Source organism: Nerophis lumbriciformis, linkage group LG38 (genome assembly GCF_033978685.3).
Source record: "Nerophis lumbriciformis linkage group LG38, RoL_Nlum_v2.1, whole genome shotgun sequence".
NCBI classification, from domain to species: Eukaryota; Metazoa; Chordata; class Actinopteri; order Syngnathiformes; family Syngnathidae; genus Nerophis; species Nerophis lumbriciformis.
The window spans coordinates 13,881,612-13,896,236 of record NC_084585.2 but is presented as its reverse complement, the minus strand read 5'-3'; the positions used below and the strand labels follow the sequence as shown (position 1 = coordinate 13,896,236).

The 14,625-nt window shown below is 38.1% G+C and overlaps 1 protein-coding gene across 9 annotated transcripts in view; it reads right to left on the bottom strand.

Annotated features, from left to right (window-relative positions):
• chd6 (chromodomain helicase DNA binding protein 6) overlaps positions 1 to 14,625 on the bottom strand; it is a 130,713-nt gene that overhangs the window by 46,979 nt on the left and 69,109 nt on the right. For 5 of the 9 annotated variants that reach the window (XM_061932456.1, XM_061932462.1, XM_061932458.1 and 2 more), the window contains exons 3-12: positions 11,930 to 12,515; positions 11,513 to 11,633; positions 11,078 to 11,231; positions 10,708 to 10,857; positions 7,899 to 7,964; positions 7,764 to 7,828; positions 7,261 to 7,378; positions 1,328 to 1,414; positions 1,073 to 1,210; positions 569 to 690 (exon numbers count right to left, since the gene is read on the bottom strand). In XM_061932456.1, coding sequence (XP_061788440.1) covers positions 569 to 690; positions 1,073 to 1,210; positions 1,328 to 1,414; positions 7,261 to 7,378; positions 7,764 to 7,828; positions 7,899 to 7,964; positions 10,708 to 10,857; positions 11,078 to 11,231; positions 11,513 to 11,633; positions 11,930 to 12,515 — 1,607 coding nt within the window. The remainder of the gene's footprint in view (positions 1 to 568; positions 691 to 1,072; positions 1,211 to 1,327; positions 1,415 to 7,260; positions 7,379 to 7,763; positions 7,829 to 7,898; positions 7,965 to 10,707; positions 10,858 to 11,077; positions 11,232 to 11,512; positions 11,634 to 11,929; positions 12,516 to 14,625) is intronic. The other 4 variants (XM_061932457.2, XM_061932464.1, XM_061932459.2 and 1 more) reach the window with 1 other exon arrangement.

Genomic DNA, 14,625 nt, shown 5'->3' with positions numbered 1-14,625 from the left:
TGTGTGTGTGTGTGTGTGTGTTTTCTTTCTTTCCTTTTAAATTGGTGTAAAGCACTTTGTATTGTCTGTTTTGTATTGTCTGTGACTGAAACGTGTTATTGTACAATGTATACCTAGTTTCTGAATCCACATGTTTCACAGTGGAGTGCTGTAATAATGTGCATAATAATTTAGTGTTACCAGAAATAACAATAATAGTCTTCTGCTTCTTTCCTTTTTAAGGGTGAATTGCAAACAATCCATCTCTTTTCGATTATACAACAACTAAAAATAAATGTTTTATGACTTTTTCTGGCTTATGTATACCCACTGCTTTAAAACAGGCAAAGAATACAGAGTCACTTTTTAAATTGTTGGTAGTCCCTCCTTTTGCGCTTTGTAGCGAAGATGGCGACTAATGAGGGTTATAAGTGCACACTCACCATTTTGACTGCAACATTCGGGTACTGACAGTGCACTCCATTTTGCCGTACCTCTCAGTCTAAGCGCACTTACATCATCCGAATTACCCGTAAGTTTGAATGTGTTCATATTAGCAAATATTACCCCACAGCAATCGCTTCCTCACCTGTTGTACCAGTTGAACAGCAACCAGTTCATCCCCTCCAACTGATACTCTCTCAGCTCGTTTCCATTGCGGTAATCTCGGGAGCGCTCCAACTTCAGCCACTTCTCAGGGGGAGGACGCTCCTGAGACGCACACACTCATTACACACTTACTTTTTTTTCTACATTTTTACGTCTTAATATGAAAACGAGAAAAAGTTTAAAAATCCTAAGTGCCTGAAAATGCAAGGGTTGAGTCTAGTCAGAATTAAAGGTATCCAACAATAGACTTACTTGTCCAAGTTGCTGGACAAGCGAACACAAGACTGAAATTGCATGTTGTTATGTAAATAAGATAAAGCTATTTAGTTTGTTTTGTAAAATAACAATGTAAGGACCTGCTTTATATAAAATATATCCTTAAAGTACTATATAGAAAGTAATGTAGTGAACTCGGTCTTTTCGAGGTGACAAAGCGCCCTCCTAATATATCAAAATGTTCCATCTTTTCAGTCTTTCTTCTCACCACATGTCGCAAGTCTGCTGGTACTTTCTGGATCTCCTCAAACTCTTTGATCTTCTCAGGGTCCAAGTCCTCCTGTAGCTCCCAAGTGGCCTCCTCGTACGAGAGGCTGCACCACTTCACCAAGTAGTGGGTCACCTCCTGCCACCACACGCAAACAAATGCAGCTATATGTATACAAATATAGATAGATAGATAGATATATATGTGTGTATACATATACACACATATATATGCGCGCAAGTGTGTATGACTAACCTCTCCAGTCTCTGTGTCCATGGTAACAGCCACCTCCAGCACCCTGTCCACCTCTATGTAGTCCGGATTGAATAAATCCTCATCAGGCTGGAAGAGGGTAATTAGATACTGATTATGGCAAATACCGTATGAAAGAAACAACATGTGAACAATAGGAAGCAGAGTAAGACTTTTAAACTCCAAAGCCCTAGAGGTTGTCAAAAAAAAAAAAAAAACATTGTTAATCATATTTTTAAAATTAGGATGAGACATACTTCTAAGTGTATAGCTTAGTTCAGTCGCAATTAAAGTTTTAATCTACCGGTAATCAAATATAATAATTTATAATTTATGAATATATAAATCATTTGTAGTGTCACGATGCAACATTTTCACTTCTGATAAGATACTGATGTTGAATCTTTTAGTATTGACCAATACGGGTATTGATCCAATGAGCACACAACATACATAATTTTATTATTTTGTAGTGTGGAATATTTGAAAAGGTTTCAAATGAAATTAATCAGCAAACAATGATATGCATGAAAAACACTTAGCTCATGACAATGACTTATGTTGTCTTTAAGTTGAAGTGGAGTGGTCATTTGTTTTTGGCGACACCTAGTAGTCACAATAATGAATTAAGTTAAGCTCAAAACGGAGTAACTTGAACGTTTGTTACTTAATACTTTATTACGCTTCTGCCTTGGAGACTTTGTATGTATAAGTAATATGCAACAATAATTATTTGATAACTGTTTATATTGACAAATGTTGTTTTAGACTGCAACATTGTTCAATGAAGGACATTTATTACATATGTCTCGCTTGTGTGCTACTGTGTGCTTAGCTGTTGTGTAGCTGCTCGCTCCTAGTATCCGATAGTGTGCCATGTTTACCTTTTGTAAATTACTTCACTAAAATAAAATAACAATCATGTGTGCTTATTGGAGGACATTTTGATGTTAACTAGCTGTCCAGCTTTGTACAGAAAAAAACCCGCTGCAGGACTGCTTGTATCGGACATTTTAGCTGCAAGCTGTTATAATATGATACTTTTTGTTGCTGGTATCGAACTGATACCCTATATTAATATTAAATAAGCATGGACTTTTCATTAGAGCTGGGCGATTATATGATCGTGATTAATTTGAGTTTGATCCCGTTGATCAGCTGTTTGCATTTTAACCTCGAAGAAACATGCCGTTAATGTCTGTTAAAAGATACCGCAGTAGTAAACGGTAGAGAATATATATTTGTTATGTATTGTATATATTATATACAAATATAATATAATATAATAATATGATACACTATATTATTATATTATATATATAATAATATAATATATCAGTATATATTATATACTGTATTATATAATATGTAAATATTACATATATGTTATATTTTATATTGCTACTGTGGTTCATTTTTAGTCTACTTTATACCTGCATTATCCTTTCTATCCTTACCCTTTCCACACTTTGTAACTGAGCTACTATGTGGAACAATTTCCCTTGTGGATCAATAAAGTTTGTCTAAGTCGAAGTCTAAGAAGCAACGATGCTTGGTATAATACTGCACGCAACAATCCGCCTTTATTGACCATGATCCTGTGTATGTTTGTGAAAGTGTGTGTGTGTTTGTGTACGTTTGCGTGTGTTTGTGTTCAACTTCTCTGATATAACATGTAATGTACTAAAAACCTTTGCAGACAGTTTGTGTTCAAATCATTGAGTTTGTGGATAAAAAACATTTTCTTCCTGAAAAAATCATTATACTTGTTTTATGTGTTGTTACACATTATTTTACAGCACCTCAAATTCAAACTGCAGTTTAATGTACTTTTATTACATATAAGATACAGTAGCTGGGTTAAAAAAAACCTCCAGAATCTGGGTCACCGCTTGCCGTTTGACAAAGCACTGGTAAGAAGCACTGATGTATACAAGTAATCAAAGAATACGAATAATAATTTACAATTTGCCAGTGTTGTTTAGTAATTGTTAACTTGAAATAAAAGTCTTATAGTATTCACTACACCAATTATACTTTGTTTACTGCAGAATGTTTATGATAAAACAATACAAATAAGTAATAACTTTAAGATTTAAAAAAAGTTGTTCTCTGTATCCCCATAAAATTCAGTTCAGTTCAGTTCAGTTTATTTCAGACATGCATACAATACAATTAAAATGTCATGCATCACATATTTCAAGTTGTTTCATTACAGCATGTCCGAAAAGGAGTAGGAAGAAGCTGATCTTATTTAATCCTAACCCCTTTTATATCATAGCAGTCTTATCCCATTTCTTTGTTCTCTGTTAGTAACAGAACAGTGAATAAATAAATAATAAATAAATATATTATAAGTAAGTAAACAAATATTAAATACATAAATAATCATTGTCTCTTTTTTTTTTAAAGGTTCAATATATTTATGATAATTGTTCTTCTTTGTGAACACTTGTAGTTTGAACAGTCTCTTAAACTGAATCATATTGGTGCTTTATTTGATTTCTTTGTTTAATCCATTCCATAATTTAATTCTACATCTTGACATGCTAAACATCTTAAGTGTTGTATGTGCATACAAATGTTTTAAATTAGATTGTCCTCTAAGGTAATATTTCTCCTCTTTTGTTGCTAAGAATTGTTGTACATTCTTGTGAAGCAGGTTATAGTTTGCTTTGTACATGATTTTAGCTGTTTGCAAATGCCTGAGGTAATTGAATTTCAATATTTTTGATTTAATAAATAAAGGGTTTGTATGTTCTCTATATCCAACATTATGTATTATTCTACCTGTAATTGATCTTTTTTGTAACACTGTTAGTGAATGAAGCGCACATTTGTAGTTGTTTCCCCATATTTCTGCACAATAACTCAGATATGGTAACATGAGCAAACAGTAGAGAATATGGAGTGATTTTTGGTCCAGAAGTTATTTTGTGTTTTTTGCTACTTTATGTTGTATATTTTTTAAGGAGGTTTCAAGTTCATTTTATCATCTATTATTAGACCCAAAAATGTGTTTTCTTTCAATATCTACTCGGCCTATTTGTATTTGTGTTTGACTTTCTCTTCTACCGTTACCGAATAACATTATTTTAGTTTTAGTGAGATTCACTAAAACTGAAAAAATAATAATTTGTTCATTACTTCTGTTATATGTATTATCTTCTGCGTGTTCACTCCTGAACAAAACGCAGTCATGTCATCTGCAAATAATACTAACTTTAAGTCCTTTGTAACTTTACAAATGCCGTTTATAGAAAGATTGAACAATTTTGGTCTCAGTATTGATCCTTGAGGTATAAGTCACAAGATATTTTCAGCTCTGTAGACATCCATCCATCCATTTTCTACCGCTTGTCCTTTTCGGGGTCGCGGGGGGTGCTGGAGCCCACCTCTGTTCTCCTATCTTCACGTATTGCTTTCTGTTTGTTAAGTAGCTTCTTAAGCCAGTTCAAGACCAACCATCTGATGCCATACCATTCTAATTTGTTTATTAAGATATTATGAATGATTGTGTCAAATGCTTTTGTTAAATCTATAAACACTGCCGCTGCGCACTGTTTACTATCTATTGCTTTGGTAATCTCTTCCGTTATTTCGATTAATGCCATTGATGTTGAGATGTTGGCTCTGTATCCGTATTGGTTGTCAATGAGTATTTCATTTTTATTTATGAATTTGTCCAATCTGTTAAACAGTTTCCAATAATTTTAGAAAATTGTGGAAGTACAGAAACAGGTTAGTTTGTAAACTGGTATTTGTCTCCAGTCTTATAAATTGGTACGACTTTTGCTATTTTCATTTTGTCTGGGAATTTGTCTGTTTGAAATGATAGGTTGCTGAAACAGTATATGTTAAAGGTTCTGAAATCTCTTCAATAACATTTTTTATCGTTTCCATATAAATTCTGTTACAATCAGTTGAGGTCTTGGATTTACAATTTTCACAATATTGATCATTTCCTCTTTTGTCACACCTTCGAGGAACTGCGAGTGGGGATTTCTGTCTATGGTGTCATTCAAGTCCTCAACTGACTTGGGATCTGGAATCTTTTCCTCCAGATTTGGTCCAATGTTCACAAAGTACTTATTCAAGCTTTCAACTACTTCGTTCATATTGTCATTTTTTACATTTTCGTCTGAGATTAATTTAGGGTAATCCTTCTTAGCACTATTTTTAATAATGCTATTTAGGATGTTGCTCTCATTGTTTTTCCAGTCTAATAATTGACTGTAATATTATTTCCTACGGGTACGTAGTATGCTACTTAGCTTGCTCTTTTTTTTTTGTTTGTTTTGTACTTGTTTTCTGTCTCTGTATATCTTTGTGTTATAAATGTTATATTTAATGTATTTTTCTTGTTGCAAACACTTTTCAGTCCTTTTGTCATCCATGGCTGATAGTTTTTCTTTTGCTTCTTACCAAGTTGTTTAAATGGACAGTGTTTGTCACAAAGCATTGTGAAAGTATTAAAAAATATTTCCATATGCATTATCTACATCCTTTTCACTGTATACATTGTCCCAACTTTGATCTCAGGTCATTCTTGAAAGCTGTCATACTGTGTTGCAGTTTAAGTTCTTCATCACGTACAGCTACCCCCCTTGGTGATATTTTGTTGACTGGCATTGATGTAGCCATCACTCCCTGGAGTTCTTCAATTCAGTGTTGTCTGGTTGCATGGCATGCAACTGATGGCGCACTGCTGCTATCTCCATTTTAATGTTCTCCACAATACTGCTGTTTTCCCAATGGTTATTGTCTTGCTGATTGGCATTCGACTGTTGGCGCAATGTTGCATTCTCCTCTTTCAACTTCCCCACCTCTCTTTTTAACGCTGTCGTCTTCACTATCTGAATTCCGTCCTATCATTACAAGAGTCTATTGTTCTTGGATATCTGCAACATCTTATTCTACACCTTCGATAATATGTTCCTGGATATTGTTGACATCGCTTTGTGGAGTTCCTACTAACGCTTTTAAGTCCGGTTCCAACTCTGGTAACGGTGTATTGCTTTGTTGACGACTTCTTGTCGTGCCCAGCGAAGTGACGCTGTTGGTGATGTTTGCTTCTGTGGCAAGCGGCGGCTGTATGGTTTTTTTTTAGGTACTTTGCACCCCCCAGAGCTGTGTCAGCCCTTCTTGTTGGTCACTTGTGTGGTCAGAAGCGTTTAAAATATATCAAATTTTTTCGGTTTTGTTGTTTAGCCTTGGGTTGCTAGGCAACGGCTTTAAGCTAGCATTTAGCTAGTTAGCCCACAGCTTTTCAGCAACTTCGGTTCGCTTACTTTTGGGAATCTGTACCTCCCGCCGGGCAGAGTTGAAAAATAATATGTTAGCAAGCTGCCCTGTAGCTGTGATCACATTCAGTAGTCAGGAATTAAAATTTGTTTGTCAAAACTGTAGTGTCGGAAGCAGAGCACTTCTCGTTTACAGCCTCCCTCGGAAACAAAAAGTAATTCAATGTACCGAAAAAACAGGTACAGACCGTAGTGTGGGTTACCTGTATCGTTACATCTCTAGTAAGCATAATTATATATACTGTATGAACAAAATAACAGTTGGCATACAGTATATTACCTCATGCAACAGTACTCAGTATAATCCTGCACGGTACAATGAGCCTTTAATAATAAACTGCACTACCATGAGCTAATGCAACGAAATTTTGTTCTTATCTGTACTGTAAAGTTCAAATTTGAATGACAATAAAAAGGAAGTCTAAGTCTAAGTCTAAAATAAAAAATATATATGAATAGAGATCGGATGATATGAATAAATTAATCGTGATCTTTTTTGTTGCCATATCGCCCTGCCCTACTTCTCATCCAAGCCTTGACTCTCAAGAAGTCACGCTATATTATTACTTTTCAATTGTCCCACATTCTGCAAATGTCACAAGTCAACTTGTGCTCTTCAAACGGGTGTCTGACCTCAGTAAACAGGTGCTTCATCTGTGCCCGTTTGGTCCTGAAGCGTTTTATCTTCTGATGGATTCTGGGATCTTTTTCCAGCTCCCCTAGCGTGGCCCATTTGCAGTGCATGTATGAGCTACAACAGGGGGAGAACAGAGGATGAGCAGAGAAAAGAGTCTAGACATGTAAAAGTTGGTCTGATTTATCATTTACCCCAGCAATTACGTTACAATAATTGCTAATGGCTGCTTAACTTCATGGGGTCCCGGGAGATTCCCGGGAAGGTTAAAAGGTCTAACAAGTAAAACACAAGGGAAAACTACAGTACATCTGAGGGAGATAAATGCTGCAAAAGCTCCTCATTTACCAGCTCTGACAAAGTGATCACATCCAATCAGGGCCTCACCCTCCTTAAATCTTCTTTGGAGAGCAAGACGCAACAATAAACACATTTGGCTTTGAATTAAAACTGACAGCACAAAGGCTTCACAAGGAACATAAAAGCAGGAGTGTTGACTCACAAGTTTCTGTACTTTACATAAAACTCTTCCATCTCCTCTGCTTGGTCCTCGGATGGCGACGTCTGCTGGGACACATGGTTACACGTGAAGATCAAAAACCAAAGATGGAGCGAGCGTGCACGTCTGACATTTTACCTCCTTCTTGACGGCTCGCACGGAAAGGATTTTCTCAATAATGTTGGCTTCGTCCTCGGGCGGCTCCTGTTAAGAGGACAGACCAGTGAAAATGTATTTCTCTGCTTATAACAAACATATACATACATATACATATATACATACACATATATATACACATACATGAGTATATACAGTCGCGTTCAAAAGTTTACATACACTTGTAAAGAACATAATATCATGGCTGTCTTGAGTTTCCAATAATTTTTACAACTCTTATTTTTTTGTGATAGAGTGATTGGAGCACATACTTGGTCACAAAAAACATTCATGAAGTTTGGTTCTTTTATGAATTTATTATGGGTCTACTGAAAATGTGACCAAATCTGCTGGGTCAAAAGTATACATACAGCAATGTTAATATTTGGATACATGTCCCTTGGCAAGTTTCACTGTAATAAGGCGCTTTTGGTAGCCATCCACAAGCTTCTGGTAACATTTTTGACCAATTCTCTTGACAAAATTGGTGCAGTTCAGCTAAATGTGTTGGTTTTCTGACATGGACTTGTTTCTTCAGCATTGTCCACACGTTTAAGTCAGGACTTTGGGAAGGCCATTCTGAAACCTTAATTTTAGCTTGATTTAGCCATTCCTTTACCTCTTTTGACGTGTGTTTGGGGTCCTTGTCCTGTTGGAACACACAACTGCGCCCAAGACCCAACCTCCGGGCTGATGATTTTAGGTTGTCCTGAAGAATTTGGAGGTAATCCTCCTTTTTCATTGTCCCAGTTACATTTACCAGTTCCATTGGCAGTAAAACAGGCCCAGAGCATTATACTACCACCACCATACTGGACGATAGGAATTGTGTTCCTGGGATTAAAGGCCTCACCCTTTCTCCTCCAAACATATTGCTGGGTATTGGGGCCAAACAGCTCCATTTTTGTTTCATCTGACCACAGAACTTTCCTCCAGAAGGTCTTATCTTTGTCCATGTGATGTCAGATGAAACAAAAATTGAGCTGTTTGGCCACAATACCCAACAATATGTTTGGAGGAGAAAAGGTGAGGCCTTTAATCCCAGGAACACCATTCCTACCGTCAAGCACGGGGATGGTAGTGTTATGCCCTGGGCCTGTTTTGCTGCCAATGGAACTGGTGCTTTAAATGGGACAATGAAATAGGAGGATTACCTCCAAATTCTTCAGGTCAACCTAAAATCATCAGCCCGGAGGTTGGGTCTTGGGCGCAGTTGGGTGTTCCAACAGGACAATGACCCCAAACACACGTCAACAGTGGTAAAGGAATAGCTAAATCAGGCTAGAATTAAGGTTTTAGAATGGCCTTCCCAAAGTCCTGACTTAAACGTGTGGACAATGCTGAAGAAACAAGTTCATGTCAGAAAACCAACAAATTTAGCTGAACTGCACCAATTTTGTCAAGAAGAGTGGTCAAAAATTCAACCAGAAGCTTGCCAGAAGCTTATGGATGGCTACCAAAAGCACCTTATTGCAGTGAAACTTGCCAAGGGACATGTAACCAAATATTAACATTGCTGTATGTATAATTTTGACCCAGCAGATTTAGTCACATTTTCAGTAGACCCATAATAAATTCATAATAGAACCAAACTTCATGAATGTTTTTTGTGACCAACAAGTATGTGCTCCAATCACTCTATCACAAAAAAATAAGAGTTGTAGAAATGATTGGAAAATCAAGACAGCCATGACATTATGTTCTTTACAAGTGTATGTACACTTTTGATCGTGACTGTATATACTGTATATAGCAGACTAGACACGTGAGAACTGTAGCTGCCTGCTAGGTGCTAAAATAAATAAAAGTCCCTACTTGGCGAGCAGGCATCCTCGATTTAATTTGTGTGCCTTCTAAAACCACAGAATATCAAATACTTTGCCCACAGTGACCATAATGACGTGTGTCGTCTATCTACTCATTCATATCAATGCCTGTCAGACGTGTTGCCATACTGTAAAAATATTATTGTCTTTCCTGAGTATTAATCTACCTGCAAATTTCCTCTTTTTAGCCGGTCACTCTCTGCTGTGAAGCGGTTCCTATTAGCCTTCAGTTGAAATGTACAAAGCATTTATTATTTTCTTGTTAAACTACTTCACACTAAAGCTACTTTAGCGTCACGGCATGTTCTCCTCTCCCCTGTGTGTCCACGCTAACACCCACTCAACGCCACGCTTTACCCACTAATAGGGAATGTGAGCTGGGTTTGAACCGTCATGGGACAGGTTAGTTTTACCCGATTGATGATGTGTTGTTGCAATAGAATTACTATTGCAACAACACCCATATTGTTAACACCCATTAGGCAGTAGCTGTGGAAAGTTTGTTGGTTCTGGTATTTTCAGTGTGGTCTGCCTCTGTCGAAGGTAGAGGGGTTCTCTGCATTGGCGGGCTCCCAGCTACTGTCTACTAGCTGCTGGCATTTGGGACACGACTTGCTCTGGTGATAACTTAGCTCACAATGCCAGAGCACAGGTTTGGTCTTGTCAGGAGACCAAGCTTCGGGGCTTTTAGGTAAGCCTTGCCATTCAGTATGCACTGTTCTTTGTCCGTCTTTGCTCTGTATGTTTCTGCTTGTAACTGCGGCGCCGGTGTGTTTTTCCGCACTTACGTTGTGGGCTAACGGTCACACATGGCGTGCACATTTTTTGTGTTAACTCAATATCACAATAACTTTGACCGCCCTACTATATTCATGAGGTTATCAAACATGGCTACAGAGATTATTCCTATTTCCTACAGGAAAACTTTACATCTTCAAGGCAGCGTGATTTATGAAAACATTTACCTCTGCTTGCCACGCCAGCGCAGTAGCATTGAGTGCAGCGATACGACCAGTTCCCAAAACTGCGATCGTCTCCCCATCGTCATCCACCACTTTGAAATCCAAATCCTCATTGTACTTCCTACGCTTGACCTGACGACCGGAACGCCGTTTCTAAGAGAATGACAGAGTGAGTTCAAACGAAGGATAGAATGAAGTAATGAACACAATCTGTGTTCATCTCAAAAGTGTTTTTTTGTTGTTGTTGTTGTTGTTATATCTCTTTTATTTTTTTAACTCCAGCAGTGATATTACCCTTACCTCTTTTACTGTCAAGTGTGATATAGTCAATAAAAACATACAAGTTAGACTTGACTCCAAAAACCAGACTCACCGTGCTGTCCAGGGGGTCCTGGCTATCCTCGCCGCCCGTGTTGACGGCTGACAATGAGGTGGTGTCGTCACTCTCTGCATCCTCTGGGATCACTACCGCCTGTGTTCTTCTCTTGGCCTTTTTCTTCCTCTCCACCGGCACGGCTCCAGGATCTCTGGAGGAGGGGAGGAGTCGGGATTAAATGACATGATGTCATGCAGTAAATACACTTATACTCTAACCGCTGACCTCCACCAATTCATCAGCCGTGAAATGGATCTTAACAGCTCAAGCAAAGGCAGTCAATTAGTACGTGACTTTTTAATTCTGTAGGGTCACTACGTACCTTGATAATAACTTTAATAATAATAATTGCATTTCCGTACCAGCACTTTATATAGATTTTCACCGAAATACAACGGCATCTTTTGCCACTTTCTTTGAATCGCATCTTACCTTGGTTTGCGGCCCCTCTGTTTGGTGGCTGACTGGACTGTGGTCTTGATGTTGGCCTGGCTGTGGTTATTTCCGTGAATTAGGTTAGCGTGGGGCGGGCCTTGTATTTTTAGGGGGCGTGCTGGGTCAGAAACAGGTGATAAACATAAGGTCGAGAAACAGGAAAGCAACATGTCATAAAAACATAGCAATACAGTCAGCTTGCTATTGGTATTATTAGGTTCAGGAAAATTACATTTGAACAAATACTTTATGATCAATTCTCAATAATATTACAACATGAGCTTATTAAGCTAATATATTTAGACCACCTGATTCAGAAGTAATTAACATGTGAAGTTTAAAGTGTGCTCTACCAGGAAGTGACCGCACACTAACATTGTCAACCAATACACACACACACACACACACGCACACCTTGATTATCAGGAAGAGGAGGAAGGATTTTGATCTTGGGTTTTCTTCCTCGTTTTCCAGGCACCTTGACAGGCACCACGGCTGGGCCTGCGGTGGCATGACCACACAAAGCTTTCCGCTTGGCAACATGCTTGAGCTCCGTTGGACCGTCTGCACTGCGCCCCCTGCCCTTGGTCCTGCACTCCCTTCGCCCCTTGGGAATGTTGCTCTTGCTCAGTGTAACCAGCGTGGCCTCCCTTTCCTGCTTTTGCTTCTTTGGTATCCTTTCCTCGCATTGCCCTTGTCCCCGCTTGTCCTTTTTCTTGCGTTTCTTCCTCACCCTGCCTCCGCCTCCTCCGTCGTCCTCCTCGCTCAGTGAGGAGGGAAGTTGTGGAGCTCCCGCCGCGGACTTAGCGCAGTGATTGGACATGGTTGTGCTGCTCACAGGGGCGAGGAGGCGGAGTTGGTCCTTCGTGCCCACAACCAGGTGTCCTCGGGGGATGGTGGGATGTGTAGTCTGTGTGCCGCTGTTCTGCTCGCTGGCCGAGGAGGAGGCTGCTACAGAGGAGGCCGAGGATGGCAAGTGTTTCAGAAGGCCACTGAACATCTGAGGAAGAAAAATTTGGCTCGTCATTGTCAATAACAATTGCAGAGAGAGCACAAACCTAGGTTACACTCATTTGACCTATCCTACACATGCATAACAAAATACAACCTGACCTCCATCTGTGCATAGTTTGCCTCACAGAAAAAACTAACTATCTTTTAGTCAGTCTCTCTGTCTATCATCTATCTATCCTCTATTTTTAACACCACTTATGCAGTGCAGGTTGGGGGCACAGGAACCTCACAGTAAGTCACAGGGTGATTGTGAATCCATCTCACATCTGCTGTGCTGTGTCTACTCAGTGAACCCAACACTATCAATCAAATTTCAGGGTTTCATGTAAAATTAATCATGGCAGCCCGCCACGCCAAAATAAAAGCCACCAAACTTTAAAAATGTGTAGTTTTTTTAACTTGAAAACAAATTAAAGTAATATAATGTATTGGAGCCACCAGAAGAAGTCACACAAAGTTTGACACTCTTTTTAACTTTAATTTATCTTACGCTAAAAACAAACCCAAATTCGAAAACTTATTCACTCCCGTGAACACACGTCCGTTTCTGTGCTTCACTCCCAGACACACAACAACAATTCCTCATTCTCCACCAATCCCCTTACAGGTACACACACACACATTTATATATATATATATATACACACACACATATATACATACATAAACTGTGGACGTCATGTCTTCCGGACCAAAGAGGAAAAGAACCATCCGGATTGTTATAGGCGCAAAGTTAAAAAGCCAGCATCTGTGATGGTATGGGGTTGTAGTAGTGCCCAAGGCATGGGTAACTTACACATTTGTGAAGGCACCACTAATGCTGAGAGGTACATACAGGTTTTGGAGCAACATATGATGCAATCCAAGCAACGTTATCATGCTTATTTCAGTAAAACAATGCCAAGCCACGTGTTACAACAGCGTGGCTTCATAGTAAAAGAGTGTGGGTACTAGACTGGCCTTCCTGTAGTCCAGACCTGTTTCCTCATTGAAAAGGTGTGGCACAATATGAAGCCTAAAATACAACAACGGAGACCCAGGACTGTTGAACAACTTAAGCTGTACATCAAGCAAGAATGGGAAAGAATTCCACCTGAAAAGCTTAAAAAATTGGTCTCCTCAGTTACCAAACGTTTACTGAGTGTTGTTAAAAGGAAAGGCCATGTAACACAGTGGTTAAAAATGCCCCTGTGCCAACTTTTTTGCAATGTGTTGCTGCCATTAAATTCTAAGCTAATGATTATTTGCAAAAAAATATATAAAGTTTCACAGTTCAAACATTAAATATCTTGTCTTTGCGGTCAATTCAATTGAATATAAATCATTGTATTCTGTTTTTATTTACGAATTACACAACGTGCCAACTTTACTGGTTTTGGGTTTTGTACATATACACCCACACACACACACACACATTTTATATACACACACATATAAACACACACACACATATATATACACATACACACATACATACATATATATACACACACATACATATATGCATATATATACATTTATACATACGTATATACATACATATATACATATACACATACGGTATATACTCATACATATACACATACACATATATATATCTACATATACACATTTACCCATATCTACATATATACACACACACATACTCTACCAACCGGGCGGTATAGCTCGGTTGGTAGAGCGGTCGTGTCAGCAACTTGAGGGTTGCAGGTTCGATCCCCGCTTCCGCCATCCTAGTCACTGCCGTTGTGTCCTTGGGCAAGACACTTTACCCACCTGCTCCCAGTGCCACCCACACTGGTTTAAATGTAACTTAGATATTGGGTTTCACAATATAAAGTGCTTTGAGTCACTTGAGAAAAAGCGCTATATAAATGTAATTCACTTCACTTCACACACATATACATACATATATATATATATATATATATATATATATATATATATATACATATATACATACATATATATACATATACATACATATATATAAATATATACATATATATACATATATACACATATATATATATATATATATATATATATATATATATATATATATATATATATATATATATATATATATATATATA